This window comes from Corvus moneduloides, chromosome 2 (assembly GCF_009650955.1).
Source record: "Corvus moneduloides isolate bCorMon1 chromosome 2, bCorMon1.pri, whole genome shotgun sequence".
NCBI lineage: Eukaryota > Metazoa > Chordata > Aves > Passeriformes > Corvidae > Corvus > Corvus moneduloides.
In genome coordinates this window covers 120,683,937-120,706,855 of record NC_045477.1, presented here as the reverse complement: position 1 = coordinate 120,706,855, position 22,919 = coordinate 120,683,937, and the positions used below count along the sequence as shown (strand labels likewise).

General features: G+C 44.7%; 1 protein-coding gene across 12 annotated transcripts in view; it reads right to left on the bottom strand.

Annotated features, from left to right (window-relative positions):
• Positions 1 to 22,919, bottom strand: part of ERG (ETS transcription factor ERG) — a 136,397-nt gene that overhangs the window by 23,004 nt on the left and 90,474 nt on the right. For 10 of the 12 annotated variants that reach the window (XM_032101106.1, XM_032101117.1, XM_032101110.1 and 7 more), the window contains one exon: positions 7,087 to 7,304. The exons of 1 other annotated variant lie outside the window; for it this stretch is intronic. In XM_032101106.1, the coding sequence (XP_031956997.1) occupies positions 7,087 to 7,304 (218 nt within the window). Of the gene's footprint in view, positions 1 to 7,086; positions 7,305 to 14,491; positions 14,596 to 22,919 lie in introns of those variants that run through there. One more of the 12 variants, XM_032101107.1, reaches the window with a different exon arrangement.

The window sequence follows — 22,919 nt, the reverse complement described above, 5'->3', positions numbered from 1 at the left end:
GCTCAGGGTTACATGGGGTTGGCCCAGCATCACTCAGAGATGTCACCTGGAGGCACCTCTGGTTCCTTTCTCCCGTGACAGCACACAGAGAGTTGTTGGCTTTCTGTGAGCAAAACAGAAGGTGCTTTTTTACTGAGCTGTACACACAGCAACCATCCATCTCCAATTAAATAATAACTTCGGCTAATTCAATCTTTTAATTTTCTTTTTTCTTTTCTTCCCCTTAGCTTTCCCCAGCTATCTTGCAACCCACAGCTGCCTTGAGCCTCAAGGCCATGGTGGCAAATGAAGGCAGTCAGCATCTGGCTCACTAGAGGCCAGTCAAGCTATAAATATTCCCAGCCTGGCTCTTTGTGCTCACAGTGTGGGGAAACAGCTGGTTTAAGTTTGACTGCACGTTGTCATTTCTCCATTAGTGCAAACACTTCAATATTTCTTACGTGTCAGGTTGGAGTGAAGAAAGGGAAAGCAGGGAAGGGGGTCACGAAAAGCCAAAGCTAAGAAATGATGTTCTGTATATACATAATTTAAAATTAGATTGCTGCCTGGGACAAGGCTGAGGTTTGACATGGTGATAGCTAGGCCAAAGCCACAACGACTTCCCACTTGGCCTATAACTTTCAGGACCTATTTTCTCTTGTTTTTCTTTTATTATTTTTATAGAAATTCTATTATGATGGTAATGGATTACATTTCTCAAATTGTATTTCATTTCAAGAGCTTGTAAGGCTGTTGTATTTGTGGTTTCGTAAAATATGAAATACCAGGAGATGAGGCCCTTCCCAAACCACACGTGCCTTCTTTTGTGGGCAGGGATCATATAGAAAGTTAGGAAAATAGAGCATAAACAGAAGTGACATCTTGTATGGAAACCATAATCCCCCCAGTCTGTGGAATGTCTGCTGATTTTCATGATTAGCACTAAGGGGCTGTGAGGGTGCAAAATGCTAAAGCCCATGATCAGTCACTTTTCCTTACCTTCTGTTTTGTCTTAAAAAGCTATTCCCAAACTTTGAATACCGAACACCCCCACTGATGCTGCCCTGATCAAAATGAAACACCCACTAATGACGGGGCAGAGGAGAAAACTCACCCCCAGCTCTTAAGTGCTCTGGACACAGTAAATCCTGTACAGCAAATCAAAAGCAATGATGGCAATAGTCCTAAATAATGACAGCAATCACAACTCTTGTGGGCTCCTATGTCATTATTTGAAGACTATTTTTATATTTCACTGCCCATCTGAAAGCCTTTGGTTGCTGGAAAGTCAGTGGTCAATCGTGAATGTCGCCATGATAATTTTGAATGAGCCCATTATCCCACAGTGGAAAACTTCTTATTTAGCACCTGCCAGCCCAGCACCCCCCAAAAAGCTTCCAAAAAAATAAAATAGTTGAAGTATTAGTGAGCTGAGTTTGTTTTTCTCCTTGGCAACACGTTTGCCTCAAGAACAGAGCCAAACCATGCCCACACACGCATGCAAATGCTCATGTTAAGCTGGTGGATTTTCAGAGCAAAGAGGAGCTTCTTGAAGCAGCCACACATCCCTGACTTTGCCATTTTTCCACCTTGGTAGCCAGCCACTCCACCAACCACCCAGTCTTTGGGAAAAAGGATTATCAGTCTGAGATAACCAACATCTTTTTACCCAACATTAATAATACTTTACCCAGGCAGCTCCAATAAAGAAAATCATCCTCTTAGGACACATCTCCCAGCTCTGCCCTGGGCTGCTGCAGGGGCTGACTCTGCTGGAGACTTGCAAGGGCCTGCTGGGGGTTTTGGGCCAGGCTTGTTGTTTAGTCTGAGCTGAGGTTTCCCAGGAATCCCAGGGCTGGATGCCGGTGGTGTGCCACCAGACGTGGAAGGGACATGCCACCGTGCCCCCACTGCGGGGTTGTGCGCCAGGGGTGGAAAAAGCCGTGCCTTGGGAAAACAAGGGATGTCAGGGTGAGGGCTGCACATCAGCCCTGTCCCTCCCCATGCTGGATGCTCTCAAGGTGGGGGTCAAGAGGATGGGGCCAGAATTTTCAGTGACAGGATGAGGAGCAATGGCCATAAACTGAACCATGAGAAGTTCCACCTCAACAGGAGGAAGAATTTCTTTACTTTGAGGGTGGCAGAGCACTGGAACAGCTGCCCAGGAAGAACATGGAGTCTCCCTCTCTGCAGACATTCCAAACCCACCTGAATGCCTTCCTGTATCACTTGCTCCAGGTGACCCTGCCTTGGCAACAAGGATGATCTCTAGAGACACCTTCCAACCCCAACAATTCCATGATTCAGTGATTTTGTGATTCTGTGGAGCTGCTTAAATACTCTAATTAGACCCACCAGTATCACATCATGATGCACAGGTGCCTCCTACAGCTTAAAGCCTGCCAGTCTGGATCCTGGGAGCAGGATGATTTGCTGGAATACAGAGCTTCATATGGATGAATGCTCCCTCCCCAGTGCCTGGGCACAGCAGCTGTCACACATCTCAATAATGCAAGGTGCCTCAAGTGCTCCCCATTCCAATTTGCTGGCTTGTACAGCTCAAAAAATCTTCTCCTTAGGAGATTTTACATCAAGGGGAAAAGAAAAAAAAACACCAGCAAGAAAACTCAAGTTCACCCTGGACTCTGAAAAGTCCTCCTGTGTGTCAGACGTACTGAACCCAGCGAGTACAGAGGCTCTTTGATGAAAATTCAGGCAGATACATGCAGAGAAAAATGGTATTTCCCCAAAGAGCCAGCACAAAAGATGTATTAAGTGATAATTTCATTCTCAAATGGTTTTCAAGCAACAACTGGTAGCACTTAAATCAACATTTTGCACATGATTAAATCCTAAGGACAACTAATTATTTCTGGCATTTCTTTAAAACTTCTCTATCAGCTAAGCTGATGTTGGAAAGCTTCTGCTGTGCTTTCACTGCAGTTAACTTTCAAAATACTTCTTCAGTGAAATCATCATGCTGCTCATGGCAAGAGAAATTTATCTGTGGCCTGAATAAGACTCTGTGTTCCACTTCAGCCCGCCTGAAAAAGATGGATTACCTACAGTAAATGTCATTATTCCAAGCTACCTTTGTGTAGTCCCACCCATGGGCATGGTAGAGCCCCATGGGCGAGTGTATTCCAGGATCACTGGGAAATCCATGGATTTAAGTGTTGTTTGAGCAGTACCCAGAGCCTCATGAGAGCATTTCCACAGAGTGAATTTCTCCCTAAATGCATGACGCGAATTGCACTCATTGTGGCAGAATTGCTCGTGCCTAATTTGATAAAATATATAAAGAACAATAAACAGCCAAGTACCAGTGTGGCATATGCAACCTCCAGATTTATACTACAGGGTGAATCTTTTGGCCTGACCCAGGAGCAATAAATAGCAGGAAACGGGATTATTACATTCAGGTGAAAGATTGACTGTAGGGTGGCACAAAGGGTCTCATTAGATTTATGTACCTGGGAGGAACAGAATGGCTGCACCAACATAATGTATTTAAAGAAACTCAATTTGATACCTGTGACAACCTGCATTATACATGCAACAACAGCCAGGTAAATGACAGCTTTAATTTAAACTTTCCTTGCTTTATTTAATTTAAGGTAAGCCCCCAGGCTATATTTTGTGGTGCTGGGCAGCAGGGTTTAGCTTGAAAAATACTGTTATTGTTAAAGAAAAGTGGGTAGCTAATCCCCATACAGCACACTGAAAATAACCCTTTAATTTCATTCTAATGGCATTTCTTTGGTATTCACAGGAATGCCAGCTCTGAGACCCTTATGTTTTGAAATTTAATGTAGGGCAATTACAGCCAAAGTGTATCTGGGGAAAGTCCTAGCAGAGGGGGCACATTTCTTCTCTGAGTGGGTGCTTAATTGGGGATGGCTAAGGGGCTCAATATGCTCCTAAAATGTTATACCCTCTTCCAAAGGACAGACTATATGGCCAGGAAGCACTGACACAGGGAGAAGGGAGAGCTGGACAGTAAAAAATTGCAATGTTAACTTCTCCCTGGCCACCACTTTGTGGGATCTCATTCCCTGCTTTGCATCCTGAATTATTCAGATTCAGGTGCCCACGAGGGAAGGCAATTACAGAGGATACCCTGGAGATCCTCGAGGAAGCACTTGCATGGCTCTGCAATGTGGGGTCGTATTTTAGACTCCTCTGGGATGACTCAGGTTTTAAAATGGGTCTAAACAGAGCAGGTACAGTTTTACTAAAAAAGAAATGCAGCTCTAAGCGCTCCAGGTACTGCTTGTGTTAATATTTAACACACAAAGCATTTTAAGAACTGAGGAAATATTATCACTGAATATCATTTAAGGAAAAAGTCTGTGGACTGCAAAGGAGGAGGGTGGGGAAAACTTCTGCAGAAAAGAAATTGCAAAGTAACCTTCAGAAAGGCAGGGTAGCACTATCTGATACACACTTTTTTCCCCTAAAAGTGGCAGGAATACCACATTCCAATTCCCAGAGTGTAATAACACTACATATTACATACACACATGTATGTGAGGTTTAGAAATGCCACAACATATTTATTTTTGTTGCTTGGCAGTGTTAGTTTCTCCATTAAAAGTGTAGTACTAAGATCTATTTTTTCAGGCATGAGTTAGACCCAATAAATTAAAACTTCTCTGATGAAATACAGTGTTTTTAAATTAGATCTTTCTATTATTTTTGTGTATAGTATGAGCATGCAATATATGCATGCAGTATTTTTTGTTGTTGGGCTAATCTTTTTTTTTTTTTGTAGCTTGCAAGTGATTTTATTTGTTTCTTTTTCATCAAGTCATGACTTAGGAGCTGTAGCAAAGTACGAATTTTCTTTGTTGTCTCCAGTTAGGAACTCTGCACTGTTCTTTCAACAGGGAAGGCTGTAAAAGAATTCAAGATTAATAAACAAACACCTTCCACTGTTCCAGGCTGCTCCAAGCCCCAATGTCCAGCCTGGCCTTGGGCACTGCCAGGGATCCAGGGGCAGCCCCAGCTGCTCTGGGCACCCTGTGCCAGGGCCTGCCCACCCTGCCAGGGAACAATTCCTGCCCAATCTCCCATCCAGCCCTGCCCTCTGGCACTGGGAAGCCATTCCCCTTGTTCTGGCCCTCCAGTTCCTGATGAAGGGTCCCTCTCCACATGCACAAGCATTTTATGAGGACACTGCAGACGCCTCTAAAGGAAATGCAGACACCTCTCTACACAAAGGGGAATTTTGGCAGCTGAAACCAAAGCCACCTCCTGTCTACTGACTGCAGGGAGCCAGAGCATCCTCCTGAGCGATTCAGTGAATGCATGCACTAATAGAAAACAGCAAAAAAGGAGAAATTATAGAATCACAGAATATTCTGAGTTGGAAGGGACCCACAAGGATCATCCAGTGCAAGCTCTGTCCCTGCACAGACCCCCCAACAATCCCACCCTGGGCATCCCTGGCAGCGCTGTCCCAACGCTCCTGGAGCTCTGGCAGCCTCGGGGCCGTGCCCATTCCCTGGGGAGCCTGGGCAGTGCCCAGCAGCCTCTGGGGGAAGAACCTTTCCCTGCTCTCCAGCCTAAACCTCTCAGCAACAAGTAACATTGTTATCTAATAATAATTATCTTCTCTAATGCACCTTAAGGAATTTACACTGAGGGAAACTGCGATCAGTTCTCTTGCAGAAAAGCCAGCACAAATACTTAAAAGGCAATTTTAGGAAGCAGGTAAGACTGATACTGAATCAATACTTCATTTGTGATTATACCTCTGCATTTGCTTAGCACAAAAAAAAAATTAAAAAGACACTGAATTAAAGACACTTGAACTTCTGAATAAGCAGCCTTACAAGAAGACCTCCTCCAATTCTTTGTAACTTCAGCTCACCCCTATTATTTCTACGTATCTCAAATCTTTGACTACTCACTGGAAATTCTGATTTGACTTCAGCACAACTTCCATCCTCACCACTGACCAGAGGAGGTGTGATAAGCTGTCAGACCACTTTGCCCTGCTTGTGCTGCTCATCACATCAGCACAGCAAGTGTGAACAGCAACCGCAGAGCCCAGGGCTGAGGTTTTCCTGAACAACTGATCCTGGGAGATGAGATTAAAATGCAGGTGTTTGTGACAGAGACATGTGAAGCACAGGCTCCACTGGTACAATTGTCAGCAACTGACTCTTCTGGACCTTTGCCCTTCAGCAACACCAAAGGGAAACTGTTTTAAAGACAGTCAGGCATTTTAAACAGGAAAGCACTTGTTTGGATAGTTTCCTTGAAAATAAAAAATACAAATCTGCATTGTGTTTTGTTAGATGTCCCACAGGGCGCTCCTGAGCTTGGGAAAGCCACCAGTCAACATCCAAAAATCCACTGCAACACCCTGTCAGCCTAATTGATTCAGGTCTCCTTTATAGTGACATTCCTAAAAAAATGTCCTGAGACAACAGTTAATGCACATACACTCTGTGGCTACTGCCTGTTGAGCTGAGCAATTCATTTTCCTGCTCCTTTCTACTCCCCTGCCTGCCTCCATATTTATGTTGCTTTTTCAGCCCGAGTTCTTAAATCCAGCTCCACTTTTTGGCATTATTTTTACAGTAAATACAAAAGTAAAGATCAATAGTTCACTCCCTCTGCCATTACATGAATTTAATTCCAATGTTTCCCTGTTTGGTTATATTTGGAGCAAAGGCAAGTGCCCAAATGGCTGGATTTGACAGCTTCCATGCAGTGTTAGATCACACACGCCACAGCCTTCAATGGATCAATGGTGCTGCTCCAGGCTACGGCAAATCCCCATTTTATTAACTTTAATATGTGCTCTTTCACCTGGTGCGCAAAGCAAATTCACATCCAAAAATTATCCACAGTCAGAGGAAAGGTATTGCACAAGCTCATGAGAAGTCTGTGCCTGTAGCAGCATTTTAGACCCTCTGGAACACCTGAACAGGGCTGGCAGGACAAGGTAGGGTAAACTGGAGCCTTCTGGGATGGCAGCAGTGGCCTGGCAGGATATCCTGAGGCACCTAAAATGGTGCTAAACACACAGATTTAGACAACTGAGCCACACCCATCACAAAACCCCTGTTCTCGAGCCACCACCAGCCTTATTACCTTGACCCGTTAACCTGGTTGGGGTTACACTCCATCTTGATGGTGACTCTGGCTGGGGGCTGTGACAACCAGTCCTGCTGGGGGACACGTGGGCTCATCTTTGAGGTCTGCCCATATTCACTGGAGGAGGAGGCCGTCATCTCTGTCTTGGCGAGGTGGGGTGATCCGTAGGCACACTCGAACAGGGACTGGTCTTCGCTCACCACCGATAACGCTTCCTGCAAACCAGAGAAGGGTCAGTGCAGCCACGCTGCAGGGCAGCCATCACAATATTCCCCAAGGGAAAAGGGCTTGGCCCTTCACAGGGAGGTGAATGGTCTCATTAGTTTTTAGGCACAGCACTGCTCTTGGTGCAGGTGAGGACCCATGGGGACAGATGTTGTCAGCACATGACAGGAAGACAAGGGAATGTCTCCCTGGAGAGACCCCTCCCACAGCAGATGCACAAACACACGCTACCAAACACTTGGGAACACTGGCCAGCAGCTGGGAGGGAGGAAAGGGCAGGATGGGCAGCAGAGCTCAGATCTGTGGGGTCTCAGTAGTGATGCAGAGGGTGAGATCTGCTGGATGTAGCAAAAATTGCTGCCCCTGCAAGGAGCAACTGAAAGCCAGGCCCTGCTGACCCACTGGGATCCTCCTTTCCTTCCTCAGGGACCCAGACCAGGTCCTTTCTGAACCAGGAGCTGAGACATCTGGGCACAACCTCCAATCCAGGGACATCATGCCCACCAGCCACCTCCCTCCCTCTCATGGCAACTCTTCCTGGTGGAAATCCCACTCCAGAACTGTGGGAAGGGCTTCCCACTCTCTTTGTGGCAGCACTGGGGTTATGGCCATCGCGGGCTGCAGGGCCCATCAGCTCCCTCAGTGGTGGGAGAGCTGTCACCATGTCTGTCTGGAGACCAGACAGACACCAGAGGGAGGGACAGTCACCCTCTATCCCCACTGCCAAGCATTCCTGCTGGCACCAGTTCCTTCCCTGTGCTATCTGGAGTTGAGTCTTGTGAGCAAGGCAGTGCCTGGGCCAGGCTTGGGGTGGTGCTGTGGCAACCACATCCATCAGAAAATGTGGGAAGAGCTGAAACTCCTTAAGGGACACATCCCACCCGAGATAAGGCTCCCCAGCCACGAGAGCAGGTCTAAGCTGCCACACTCCCACTGTCCTCCAGCAGTGCACAGACTCGGGGAGCACCCTCCAAAAGCAGAATTCTGAAGAAATTCCCCCTCTCCAGGGGGACAAGAAGCATAAGGGTGCAAATTCAAGCACTGGAAGGGGCTGCCCAGGGAGGTCTGGAGTCCCCATCCCTGGAGGTGCCCCAGGAAGGGCTGGAGGTGGCACTCAGTGCTCTGGGCTGGGGACAAGGTGGGCATCGGGCACAGCTGGGACTGGATGGGCTGGGAGGGCTTTTCCAGCCTCAGTGACTCTGTGAAAAGACAGTAACCCCCTGTGTGACTCCATCCTGCCACCCTGGCCCTGTGGCACGGAATGGAGCACGGGTGAGGCCAGCACCTCCTCCCTGCCATTGTGGGGACAATCCCCAGCTCTGGGTGGGCGAGAGGCTCCGCGTGAGCCCGGGGGCCGACAGCAGCCGAGGGGGAGGCTGGGCCAGCTGGCCATGGCTGCGAGTGTGGGGGCCAAGGATCAGAGGGTGGGGGGAATCGTGAGCCAGACTCGGGGCAGGGAGCTCCGTGAGGCAGCGTGTGTGGGCTGTGCTCCTGCCAGATCTGCTGCTGACGGCCAGAACCGCGTGGTCCTGTCAGCAGAGGAGAAGGGAGAGAGAAAAGGGATGGGAGTTCCCCGGCTCTGGGAGGGTGGGTGGCTGTCTGCAGGCTCCCACCCTCCCTGGCTGCTGGAAGAGGGCTTTGCTGAGCTCCAGCAGTCACATGCTGCCCTAAAAATCAGTGTTTGTTCATTTTAAGGCCCATGGTGTGACTTGCAGATGTCCTAGGCAGGGGTAAGAGCTGGATTCCACCCCTGTGGGCTTCTTTTGACCTCAGAATATTCTGTGATTCTACATTTCTACTCCTTTTTATCCACCTGGTTTGTGAGCCCTTGGGGGGCACTCTGTTAATATTCACAGTTTGCTCTGCAACTGCAAAGGTGGGGACAGCACTTCTGGCTTCTTACTGCTCGTGGAAACTGAGATCACCCCTAAATCCCTGGGCTTGGGGAATGGGATCTCAGGCCCTCCAAGTGCCCTGAGACTCATGATTGAATCACAGAGTTCAGGCAGTGATCTGCACTTTTTTATTGCTGATTTTCAGATGTCATTTGAGTGCAAAGGTCACCACTAGGCTGCTCCCAGTGACTCCTCAGTTACCATCCTTCCTTCTGTGTTCTGCACACTCTCCCACCAACCTGCAACCAGCTACCTCTGCCTCTTTGGTTCTGTGAGACAAAAAGCATGCCAGAATAACACCTCTCCTTTTTGCCATGCCTCTCATGCCAGAAACCTTTGCTCTTGGCGGTCTGAAGCTTTTCTGATCAGCTTTTTCTGGGAAAAGCTGCAGACCAAGGAGGTATGGGTGGAGATGGCCACTGGTCCCTTGTTCCCCAAAGATTCTTCCCTGGCTCCACTGAGAGACAGCAGGGAACTTGATGTGCTTGGATAGTAAAGTAGAAGGGATCATGTAATAAGAAATAAAAAAAGAAAATGTTACACTGGAAGGAAAATAAAGAGTTCTTTCTCAGCAGTCCATGAGAGTTTTTCAGGAAAAAAACCCCCAAACTAAGTATATTTATGCACAAACACAGCCTGGCCAGATGATCACAATACATCCCATACCTGACACTACTGAATGCACAGTTCCCTCTTTTCTGCCCCAATCCATGAGATGAAAAACATGTAACAAAATGTTAATTTTGGAAGACTTAGCTCCAGTAAATACACTGAAGTGTGAGTTACACAGGAGAAAGCTGATACAGATTGCAAATATAACATTATTTTACTTTGTAAACCATTAACTAAAGGACCTTTTCAAAACAGGCATCAAGCACTATATAATGGATTTATTTCTTATCCTCCCTCACACAAGTGAAACAAAGTACATTTTTCTGGTTCCTATTAAAGATGACTCCACCTAATGTAAGTTAATTTATGGATATTTAGGGTAAGTGTAAATGTAAACAACAACAAGAAAAAAAGGGGCTTCTATTTATTGGCATTACTAATGACAACAAACACTGTTTGCACTATGGGTGCCCATTATGTTGCCTAACAAGGGAAAGTACAAACATTTTAACTTCCTGAGGAGCACAGTAAATGTTGGAAATATGAACCCAATTACCTAGGGCTGTATGAATATCTACAACTATAGACACAAAACAAGACAAACATAAACGAGCCCAAGAGACAGACTTGAACTTCACGTTTTGGAGGAAAATTCATGGACAAAGCAAGCTCAGCCTGAGTTTAGCCCTGGTTGAATAGCACTCATCTGTACTCCATCCTGCTGGTTATCAGTTAGTGCTCGCTGACAGGTCTGGGAAGGCTCTGGAGGAATAGCTGAGCTCCTGCCAGCTTTGTCTGCTGTGGGTCGGGCCCTTTGTGGAGGCTCATTAATGTGAGCTCCACAACGGAGTGTCAGAGAGCCTCTGGCATTCACCCTCCCTGGTCCTGGCCAGCCTGTCTGCAAGGACAGCAGGACATGGGTCACCCCTCCCCGGGTGACAAAAGCTGCACTGGCCATCGAAGCCTTTGCAAAACGTTGAGGAGTCAGCACAACTAAAGAAAATGGCCCAAGCTGGAATCAGCCTTATGTCCTCTTCAACCTCTTCTTCCTCTCAGTGATCTTAAATCAGAGTATCCCAGAATGGTTTGGGGTGGAAGGGACCTTAAAGATCACCTTGTTCCACCCCTGCCATGGGCAGGGACACCTCCCACTGTCCCAGGCTGCTCCAAGCCTCAATGTCCAGCCTGGCCTTGGGCACTGCCAGGGATCCAGGGGCAGCCCCAGCTGCTCTGGGAATTCCATCCCAGCCCCTCCCAACCCTCCCAGGGAACAATTCTTTCCCAATATCCCATCCAGCCCTCCCCTCTGGCACTGGGAAGCCATTCCCTGTGTCCTGTCCCTCCAGCCCTTGTCCCAAGTCCCTCTCCAGCTCTCTTGGAGCCCCTTTAGGAACTGGAAGAGGCTCTGAGCTCTCCCTGGAGCTTTCTCTTCTCCATGTGAACACCCCCAGCTGTCCCAGCCTGGCTCCAGAGCAGAGGGGCTCCAGCCCTGGGATCAACTTAGGCCACTTAAAAGGTGAGGATTTCTGGCCCAGGCTTTTCTGAATCCACTGACCTTGCAAGACCCAGGGACGCTGAACAACCAGAACTCAACCAACCTGATATAACCTCCCGTGAAGCTCATCCTGGGGAAAAGCACAGAAATGGCACTCAGCAATAGGAAGCATTTCTCAGCTGCTCAGGAATGTCTGACAAGGGGCATAATTTGGTATCCCCAAACTGTGAGCTGTGAAAGGAAGGCCCCAACAGCAAACTGCTGTCCTAGAACAGCTGACAGAAAGCAGTGTGGGTTATTCCTTTCCTAAATACAGGGACTTAAAAATCTGTTTTGTGTTACAATTGCAAATGCAAGCTCCTGGACCTGAAATCTAATACAAAAATTGTCAGAACTCACCATCATGAAAAAATAGCGGCATGGTCTGGCCACATATAAATGTAAACAAAGCTATTAATACTGACAGTGTTTGGCAGGGTTTTATTACATATGGATGCCAGTTCTATTCCTAGTAAATGCTTTTCATTACTCATTTACATGTTAATCTCTTTTTCTCATCCATATTAATGGTGTCGCTGGAGCAGTTTGGCAACATCAAGCTGTAAGTGGGATAAAGCAATGTAAACATTAATAATTATTACAAAATAGATGCATTACAGGCTTCTTTCAGTTTTGCAAAGGTTTGTACCTTTGTGACAATAATTTTAGCAGTCAATGGGGTCATCTTCCTGGATTTCACATGATGTAACATATTCTCATGGCATCTCAGAAGTGAAGCCTTTAATTTCTAGTAATTAATGTCTGGAGTAAAGGGATATGAAGAAAGGAACACATGGAGCTTAAAGCAGAAGGTGGGAAGGGTCTTTCATGCAAGTCTGTGAAGCAGAGCTGTTGGTATCTGAGGTCAATACTGAACACAAATTTTCTTTATTTCATCTTCCTTTCTCCACATATTTCCTCTCATGTCATCACAGCAAACCCCCCCCCCCCCCCCAAAACCCAAACAAACCCCATGTTCCTTCACTATATTCCTTTTATATTTTAATGGCTCGTACTATGCCAAACCTGGCTTCTCCCTTGGACTTTCTGTACTAATGATAAAAGAACAAAACGATTTCACTATTTGGTTTTGACTTACACTTCACTGATAAGTTTAAAAAAAGAAAAAGAATAACAGACTGACAAATCTGTAGAACAATAGGTACAGCAACGCCTTTAAAGTAGGCATAAAGTCATTAGGACAAAGGTGTTTACTTAATCAAATGCAAGATTAGTTGGCCTAGAAGCATGAAGTTACAGGAAATGTGATTGAAGTAGTTCCCATCATGAAAGCACATGCAAGCTGCCCTCTCCTTTAAATGCAATGTCAGGAACTAAGGACAAAGACTTTTTTTTCCCCTAAAGTTTGGTCAAACTTAAGAAATGGCTACACAAGACAATAAGGTGTGTGGTTGTGCAGCAGAATTCGCTTGGGCTGAGGGATAGCAGCAGGATTTTAAAGTAATTTGGATGCCACTCTAACCCAGGGATTAGAATAGACAACGGTTTTAAACTGTGAACTGGTTTTGTTTTCATGAGCAATGGTTTTAAACTGAAGGAAGCCAAGTTTGTATTGTATTTTAGGAAGAAATCCTTGGCTGTGAGGGTGGGCAGGCCCTGGCACAGGGTGCCCAGAGCAGCTGGGGCTGCCCCTGGATCCCTGGCAGTGCCCAAAGCCAGGCTGGATGGGGCTTGGGCAAGAAGTGCACCCAAGGAGGAGGATGAATGAGGGGACACAAACACAGCAACAACTCTTGTTGTACACTGAGATGCTACAGAAATAAAATGCATTTTTTGCTTGTTCAGACAGCATTTTCACACTCCCAAAAGGACCTGTTACCCTTGGCTTGCAACAACACTGCAATAAAGAACTTTTAATTAACATTGCTATATGCCCTACGTTTATATCATCTATTTTTTGACACCAGTTTTATAATATTTCTCCTCAAAGATGTAAACATATTTTACCTTCTTCTCTAATCTGATTTCATGGTAATCCATAGATAAGCACAAGCTTTGACCTCCCCACAGCCACAATCCATTCAGACATGGGCTGTTTCTTATCACTTCTCAGATGTCTACAGTTGGTCAGAAAAAGCTCTCTGTTCTAAAAAGAATTCTGACATATTGCAACTTACTTTCATTCTAAATTAGAACAAAAGCTGTTATACGAAAACTTTCACCAAACTGTTTATTATGAGCATTAATTGTAACACACCAGCGTGTGTTTTGCAGATGTTAAAACTTTCTAATAAACAGTCACATTTGGAGAGGAGCTGCGTTTTCTGAGGGAAGATTGTTTTCATTAAGGCCGTGCAATTAGCTCCTTAAGGGTTTCCATGCTTTAGTGCTCTGGGTATCCCCTTGTATACCTGATAATATTTGTTGTTGAAGCTTTGTAAATTGAATTACAGCTGTCACTGAAAGAAACAACAGGTGAGAGTGGAGAGGGAAGCACACAGAGAACAAGATTTGACCAAATCACTCTTCTTGCTTGCTGCTCTTCTACCTATCCTCCCTCAGACTGCCTCTTCTGATGCTCTAGGAAGCTGTTCATCTGGAGAGAAAACCTAATTTCAAACAGGCCAGGAATGTCATTTCCAGGCTGGAACAGAGAGCACAGGGAGGCTGGACACCAGAACCTCCCTGAGCAGCGGGAACTCTTCCAGTCTGAGACTCTGCTCACGTCTGCAACAGGCACCACTGCATGAGGAAACAAGCTGGGGTTGAACTGCTTAAAGAGCCTAAATTTGCAGCCCTGCTCCAAAGCCAAGCCTTTGAGCCTTGGGTTCATTGCATCCAGCAGCAACCGGGTGAAACAAAAGGCAAATGATTGATGTTTTAGCCTTGCTGTAGCTTATTAATCATGATGCTTGTACAAGTCTCTCCTGACCATTTGCAGAAGGAAGACATTCAACATGGTGTGGGGAACATACTGGAAAAGGTTACTGCTTAAAATGCAGTCACCTGAGTCAGGAATTACAACACACATCTGGAATATGTTTTCCTTCTAAATCTCCGAGTCTTGGATTCATTAGATCAGACAAAAACCCACATATTATATTCATGAGGAGAGTTCAGGAACAACAAAAAGCCTTGGCAAGTACAAGATAGGAAAGACAGATGTTGTCCTCACCTCCACCCATGAGAATCCGATTGCCAGCTCAGCCAACATCCTCCACCTCCTTTCAGGGAGCACTTGGAGACTCCGTGTTAATCCAAACACAGGCCCGGTGCTGCCACTTATCAGCTCTCCTCACCTCTTGCTGAGAAAAATACAAGGATGTTTGGAGCCCCACTTGAAAAAAGGAATAATCAAGCATCCATCAAGTTGATGTTATGAAATTGCAGGCTGGATTCATTTCTGGGAAACAGCAGCAGATGTTTGAGGCCTGATCCTGCAGCCCTCTTTGCGTAACTTTGACTTCACTGGTAATGTGAACAGAGGCCTCATGGCTAAGCCCAAAGGCTTAATATTTTGTGTCTTAACGAACAAACTCTGAAATACTATAAATTCAAATGCAGGCCCTGGTGCCTTATCACAATTTCTAATAAACTGTCATTCCTGAAATGTCAGCAAACCATAAGGTAATATTTGCAGCATGAGCCATTCAACTCCACGTCTCCAAGTGCTTCAGAAAATAAAAAAATCACCATTCCGTTATTGCAGATGGTGAAACTTTGGTTGGAATTACTAAAAATCAGTCTTAGAAAACATATCTCCCTCATGCCTAGCTGTGTGCTGTGTTTGGGACTACCCTGAATTTCACACACTAAAATTATCACATTGATTAGAGTAACTTCCAGAGCAGGCACGAACACCTGATTTGAAGAATTGCCATTTCACAATCAATTATTTCATCTTTATCTGACAGCAAAGTGCAAGTGAATAATTTAATCCCAAACCAAGATTTAATATGGGAAGTAGGAAACTCATGTTACAGAGATGAAAACTTCCACCCTGTACCTGTTTCAACCATCTCAACACCTGAGTGGGCCTCAAGCTGCTTGGAAGCAGCTCTGCCCATGCACAACCACCAAAGAACTGCACCAGGCTCCTGAGCTAAAGCAGACCTCAAAATTCTTCTCCTGCACAAGCAAAGTGCTGGAAAATTACTTAAACACTGAGGCAACACCGGGTTTTATCAGCAGCACCAGGAGCTGAACGAAGAGGGTGCAGGGTTGGAGCAGCACAATGATCAGAATACGTATTCCTGAATGATTATGTCAACTTTAAATCACCAAGGCTGGAAACAATACAAATATATCCTGCAGATTGTATATTGTATACAATATATTGCTTTTTAAAAGAAACTGTAGCTTTGTATGCTTATTTTAGCACTTCCATCCATGGAAAGAGCTCGAGCAGCGAAGTTTGAATGACTATTTTTTTCAGTCAATACAATAGACTTTTCCCCTTTTCATCTTGAGAGTATTGTCAATTATGAACTTTGAAAGCTTGGAGTTTTTTGCTCCTTCATGCTTGGCTGTTAACTTCTAGGCCTTCAAAATGCCTAGAAAACTGGGAAAACTTGGATGTCGAACTCTTTAATTTTTATCTCAGCCCAGGGCTAGCCTGTTGCTGCTACCTTGCTTTTCTAGTACAGGACTGTATTGATCTGAAGGAGCAGCCAACCTTCTGCTTTGTTAAAAAATACAAACATCTGAGTGTTTTTTCAGCAACCTTTCCAGCAGAAGTTTGTTTGGCAAAGCAGGTTGCAGGTTTGTAAAGTGGCCCAGAGCCCGATAGGAAGGGAACTCAGGCTGCACACAACACCTGCTAGGAACTAACAGATCAAAATGATATTGGGAAAGAACCTTGGGAAAGAGTCTTGGGACCAAAATAAAGCCCAAAACAAGGCACTGATCCCATTCTAAACCATCAATCCTAACCATTTTTTGCTCCCTCTTAAAATCCTTTGCATCTTGGGCAGCCCCAGCAGTTCAGCTGAAGTTTCTTCAAAAGTTACTGTGTGTTAATCAGAGTTAGTCTCCTGCCCAGAATTAAAAGCTTTGCTTGTACACAGTAACTACCCTCAACTTTACTGGGATAATTTTTAACATGATTTTTATTTTAGCCTTATTCAAAAGATTTGTGCAGTGTTATGGTAACATCCAACTCTTTTCCCTAGCATCTAAGGAAAACTACAAGATTATACATTACATTTATAATTTGTTCTACTACATTCAATATTTGCTCACTGTGGTGGGTTGACCCACCATAGATATATTTTATATATAACTATGTACTCTTATTTTATACATGTAATATATATATATACACATATGCATGTACACACACTCAAGTATATGTGCACATGCACATTTTTAGAGAATCCCACTCTCAATCTCTGAGCAATTTTTAAGTAAAAATAACTCAGGTATTAAAATACCTTTCTCTAAAGCATAGCATGTGCCAAGGACAAGCTCATCAGCAAAGTGATTAGAAATATATGGGAAGGAATGACGAGATCTTTACAGCCATGGCATTGAGGAAGCCTGAAAAAATGCATCTGAGCAAGTTTCCTTTCCAATGAAGCTTAGTTTTTTAGGAATGCCTGAGAGCATGAGGGAAATAACACTTGGATGGAGGCCACGAGCTGAGCTCCTCGGTGACCCACCACTTCCCTGCAGGGTCTGTGTGTGGTGTTTGTGCACGTGCACACACGAGGGTGAGCGTGGCTGTGTCATGAGGGGGTCACTCACCTTCCTGCTGGAAAGCCTGCACTTACAGGGCAGTCTTAGCTCCAAATATTCCCAACCCCAAGGAGATCACAGGAAAACAAAAGGATGTCTGCTGGGTGTGTTCCCAAGTCTAACCAGCAGCACGCTGGCAAATCTCAGATGATCCCCTGTGTTTGCCTCCATATGTATTTAAAACTCTCACTTTCCTGTTTAGAGGGCACTGAGCACATTCAACCCTTAGCAATCTCCTTGCTTGAAACCTTTGGCAAATGCTGCTCAAGCCATCTTTATTTGTATGTATGTTTTTATTCACTTCCAAGTGTATTTTGTCTTGATGTAATTGTTCCCTGGGAGGGTGGGCAGGCCCTGGCACAGGGTGCCCAGAGCAGCTGGGGCTGCCCCTGGATCCCTGGCAGTGCCCAAGGCCAGGCTGGACATTGGGGCTTGGAGCAGCCTGGGACAGTGGAAGGTGTCCCTGCCATGGCAGGGGGTTGGAACAAGGTGATTTTTGAGGTTCCTTCCAACCCAAACCATTCCATGATTCTATAATTCCATATATTTTACTGACTTCTCCACATTAGACAACTGGAATTAAACCACAAATTTCTAGTGCTTTAAAAAAATTTACTCTGTTAGCAGTCCTCTCCATTTTTGCACAGCATTGGACCAGAAAATCTTTTGTTTACATTATTGCCCCTTCCTTTTCCTCAGACACCTTTTATTCTGGAGCTCCCATGTATACACTGGATATATATATATATATACGTGGTATTACATGCCTCTCATGGTATTCCCCATTTCAGGAGCATATGGAATATTGCTCAGATGGGTAATCCTTCTAAATTCAGAATGAACTTTCCAAATATGCCCACTGTGTATGTAAAATATGACTTCCTGTCACGATAACCTTTGCAGTGTATAGCCCAGCATACTTTCCTATAATTGTTTATAAAGAATATCTTGATTCATACTTCTGCACACATTATTTTAGTCATCTGCCACAAAACATGACTAATGAAATTAACACGGGGTTGAATGTCACAGCATTAAGTCATTTCTTTGGGTGCAAAGACTCCCACAGGAGAGGGTTTAGTAAAACAGCAATAAAGTTAAGTGCCTGCTTTTCTTTAAGGATATTTAACCTGCTCTGCTGAAGCAGTATAAAATAAAGATATTGTTGTTTCAGCTCAAATATTAACTCCAATCAGTCCAACAAACTGGTATTTTTTTTGCTATATTGCAGTTAGAGAAGTAGCCAAACCAATGGATTATAAAAAAAATGTTGTTTCATACCTATGGCAGAAAAAGGTTGGAGTGAATGTTCCTTGTTTGTCCCCAAATCAATCAAAACAGAACCATCCCAAAAAGAAACCTTCACACGCACACAAACCAAATTGCTTTGTGTATTAAAAAAAAAAAAATCCAATCCCATTTACACCTGTGCTTTTGCTTGTAAACTGTTATTACTTTATTTAAGGAATGTCTTTCTAAATAAAATCTTCAATCCAGAATCATGAAATAGAAACAATTATTTCAGAAAAAATTTCAACTGTTTCATTCTTTTTTCCTTCTTTTAAGAGATCTGCCTCCCAAATTTAACCTTTATCTTCCAACTCAAATCATTCTATGATTGTATGAGCTTGTGGCTCTCTGCTGAATCTCACATGCAGCAGAAACAGGTTGTGGCCCATTTTTAATTTTACACGTGAAGAAGAAAAGGAAAATGCACGTGGCAATATCTTTGATGTGGTGGCAAGAAAAATCCTGCAGCTTTTCCTTGTGGCAATATTTCTTCCAAACTAGTGATTACCTAAGTTACCAGTCAAGAACCAGGCCCTGCAGCTCTGACATTGACTGGTTTTTGCAACAGCACCAATATCAGCTCCAGAAGGACAAGAAAGATCAGATGCTGCCACTGATGAAAAAGTGAACTGAGAACGTCAATTGCAAATGAAGAGAATCTCCTGTCCAGAATGGTGAGATCTGCATTTACCACAGCAATAGAAACCTTTAGGATGGTTTTCTCCACACCTCACTAAGAGGTGTCTAATACACATTGCTACAAGAAATGAAGCTGGGTGGATGAAAAGCTTAAGATATGCTAAAAGATAAAATTTTTATTTACTTTTCTTTGGTCTGAGTTGAAAAATGACCCCCAAAATGTCTTTACATACTGTAATCCAGCCTTCCAACACACAGGAGAGGTAGAGAGGTCTGCAGGCTGTTTCTCTTTTATTGTTTCCCCAAACAAACCCATTTCCTACAAGCTGTTCCCATATCTTTCGTGCCACGTCCAGCTTCCCAGAAAAACAGCAGGAAAACAAAGTGTGAACTCAAAACAACCCATTTCCCCAGAACAATGTGCCATACCAAGGAGAGAGAGAGAGATAAAGGGGAGGAGGGCTTGGGGGAAGGCGGGGAAGAGCGGGAGGGAGGCAGAGAGGAGCTGCTGTGATGCTGCCAGGGGACCTGGAGAAAAAAAGAAGGAGGAACTTTTAAAAGTCACAGAGGGGAAGAGCTGTGAGTTGTGTAACTGTAAATATGCAACAGGCAGGTTGCCAACTATTTCAAAGGATTCGAGGTTTCAAAATCGTCGAGGAGGCTTAACTGATTTGCGCTCGGGGTCTGGAGCTTCCAGGAACACCTTTACATGTCTGAGAGCCAGAAACTGCCCCATCTTTTTATAGACTCCTCAAGCCATACTTGGTCTGCATTTCAAGTTGAATCGGTAAGGAATGTAAACAGACCCCATTTATGCTTCTCTGCAATCTAATAAATGAAAGCATGGACTAAATAAAGCGAAATGATCGATGTTGTTTGGTAAGAAGGGAAAACCAGATGAGCTTGTTCATTCAGTTCCTGGCTGACCTGAGCAATCTCCAATGCTCCTGCTGTTCAGTAGACCAAGAAAATCCATGCACTGAGCTCCCACAGGAATAAAAACCACTCACCGAGACACGTGTGATAAAAGGAAATGATAAATGTTACCATGACAGTTTAAAAACCTCTTTCTGTATTTGCAGGAATAAAAGTAAGGAAGGAACAAATCATTTCAGCCTTTTTGTCCATGAGGATTATTCAAGTGAGAAAAAAACTTGTGTAGAATCAACACAATTGGAATGCCCTTCCCCAAACTGTGCCCTGGGCTGATCCCCCAGTGTGGGCAGCAGGGAAGGGATTGGGATGGTGCCCCCTGTGCCCCTGTGCCCAGGTGAGAGCCCACCTGCAGAGCTGCCCCAGCCCTGGGACCAGCACAGGGAGGACGTGGAGCTGCTGGAGAGAGGCCAGAGGAAGTAATGAAGTTGATCCCAGGGCTGGAGCCCCTCTGCTCTGGGACAGGCTGCGAGAGCTGGGGGTGTTCACTCGAAGAGAAGGCTCCAGGGAGAGCTCAGAGCCCCTTGCAGGGCCTAAAGGGGCTCCAGGAGAGCTGGAGAGGGACTTCTTATGAGGATACGTAGTGATAGGACAAAGGGGAATGAATGGCTTTAAACTGAAAGAGGATAAAGTTAGATTAGATATTAGGAAGAAATTGTTCCCTGGGAGGGTGGGCAGGCCCTGGCACAGGGTGCCCAGAGCAGCTGGGGCTGCCCCTGGATCCCTGGCAGTGCCCAAGGCCAGGCTGGACATTGGGGCTTGGAGCAGGCTGGCACAGTGGGAGGTGTCCCTGCCCATGGCAGGGGGTTGGAACTGGATGATCTTAAGGTTCCTTCCACCCCAAACTATTCTATGAATCCATGAAATCAAGAATCTGACCAGCTTTGAAATCTTTGGGTGGGGAGACACAGCTTCAGTAAATGAAAGACAAAAATGTGGTTCCTTTCTTTTTTTTTCTGTTGATAAAAGATGCAAACCCACAGATGTTGCAGTCAGTGCAATAAAAACCCAAACACAACCATTTGTCAGTGAGACCTGGCATTACCATGAAAGGTGCACTCTGCAGAGAGGGAGATGTGGGGCAACACTCATGTCACAACATGCTGACTTCCTACTGTGGACTTTTACTTGAACTGCCATGATTCTGCAGCAAAAAGGACTCTTCCAGTGCCTCAAACGTATTTACTATTTACTAACCACGAATTTTATGCAGTGCTAAATGCAAGAAATAAATGGACTCTGCTGTCTTGGGCACAGAACTAAGGCAAAGGAAGAGGCAGCCCTTGTCAGAAAATGCTTGTAGCTAACACAGAAGAGACACAAGCTGAGGGAAATAGATACAAAGCCCAAGTTAAATGCAAAGTGTGCCCAGTGTGACTATCACAGCTGTGCCAGAGGTTATTTTTTCAATTTGAATGACCAGAAAATAATAAATAATGAAAGGCTACTATGCATGGCAGGCAAGAAGTGGAATGAAGGTGAAGAGAAAAGCCTGAAGAATGGGGAATGAAAAGCAAAGGTTTGGGTTGGAAGGGATCTTAAAGATCATCTAATTCCAACCCCCTGCCATGGGCAGGGACACCTCCCACTGTCCCAGGCTGCTCCAAGCCCCAATGTCCAGCCTGGCCTTGGGCACTGCCAGGGATCCAGGGGCAGCCCCAGCTGCTCTGGGCACCCTGTGCCAGGGCCTGCCCACCCTGCCAGGGAACAATTCCTGCCCAATCTCCCATCCAGCCCTGCCCTCTGGCACTGGGAAGCCATTCCCTGGCTCCTGTCATTCCAGGCCCTTGTAAAGAGTCCCCCTCCATCTTTCTTCTATGTCTGAATCGGGCACCTGTTCAAAGCATCAATTTCTCAAGACTGTGAATTTTCAGCCAGCCAAACACAGATTGTTGAGGATTTCACACACTAATTGTACCAAAACAATTAGCAAAACTCATTTTGCTCCATCAGAGTCAGCAGAAACATGTTACTGGTTTTATCAGGAGAACTCTTGACTCTTCAGAATGTCTTTTAAATATATAAAAGCTTTCTTATAAGGTACTTCCAGTGAGACTGAAATCTAAAACAGATCTTTAGAAACCAACTCTTTTGTAAGAATATGGAAAACAGATCTAAAGCTTCAGTAAAACTTTTTGCTTCCTCATGTTGAGTATTTCATCACTGTCCAGGCGTGTTTTAAAGCTGTTTATGACCCTCTGAAGCTTCAGGCTTCACACACAACTGAGGAGAAAATGTTTGCTAGAAACATTTAAAATTCCTGCCACATCTTCTTGCATTCTACTTTTTCTACAGATAGGTTTTGCATGCTGAGTACATTAAATATTATACTGGTGATATGCACAAGGATATTTTTAAGTCAGTTATTTGAAAAATTAGTTCTTATTTATTTCAAAGTCCAGAGCTCCTGATTCTGTATTTCTAGGAACACTTCTCAGGATATTTTTCTAATTTTTACAGTATTTTTGAGGTGTCAGTGAAATCATCAGTCCTTGCAATGAAAACCACACTGCTCATTTTAAAACTTGGCAGCTAAAAATTCTGCATTCCAAATTTATCTTTTATTTGAGCACTTCTATTGCCATAAATAGAACTATTTGCAAATAAGAGCTAAGTGCATCTAATTAATAGATATTTCTCAAAGCACCAGAATAACTTCATCATTAACTGAGCTTAGTGGCAGCCCATGCAATTTTAGCAGCTGAGCAGAATAACATCCCATTTTGTCAGATGAAAAGCTCTTAAAGGCTATTAATGAAAATTCTGTGGGAAACAGAAAAGCTCTGAAAATCACAAAGAAAGTGTCTTAGATGGGGACGTGGAAATAAACCAGCTGTTTCTGAAAATAGAGTGATTTTTTTCCCGTCACGGTGAGGATCTGTGCATGCAACTGAAAATTCTCTCTCCCAGTCCTCTGCCAGAGTCAGCACCCACCACATGGAATTAAAAAAGCCAAAACGTCCCATCCAGCAAAAACAGGAGTAAAAAACATGCTGCTGATTATA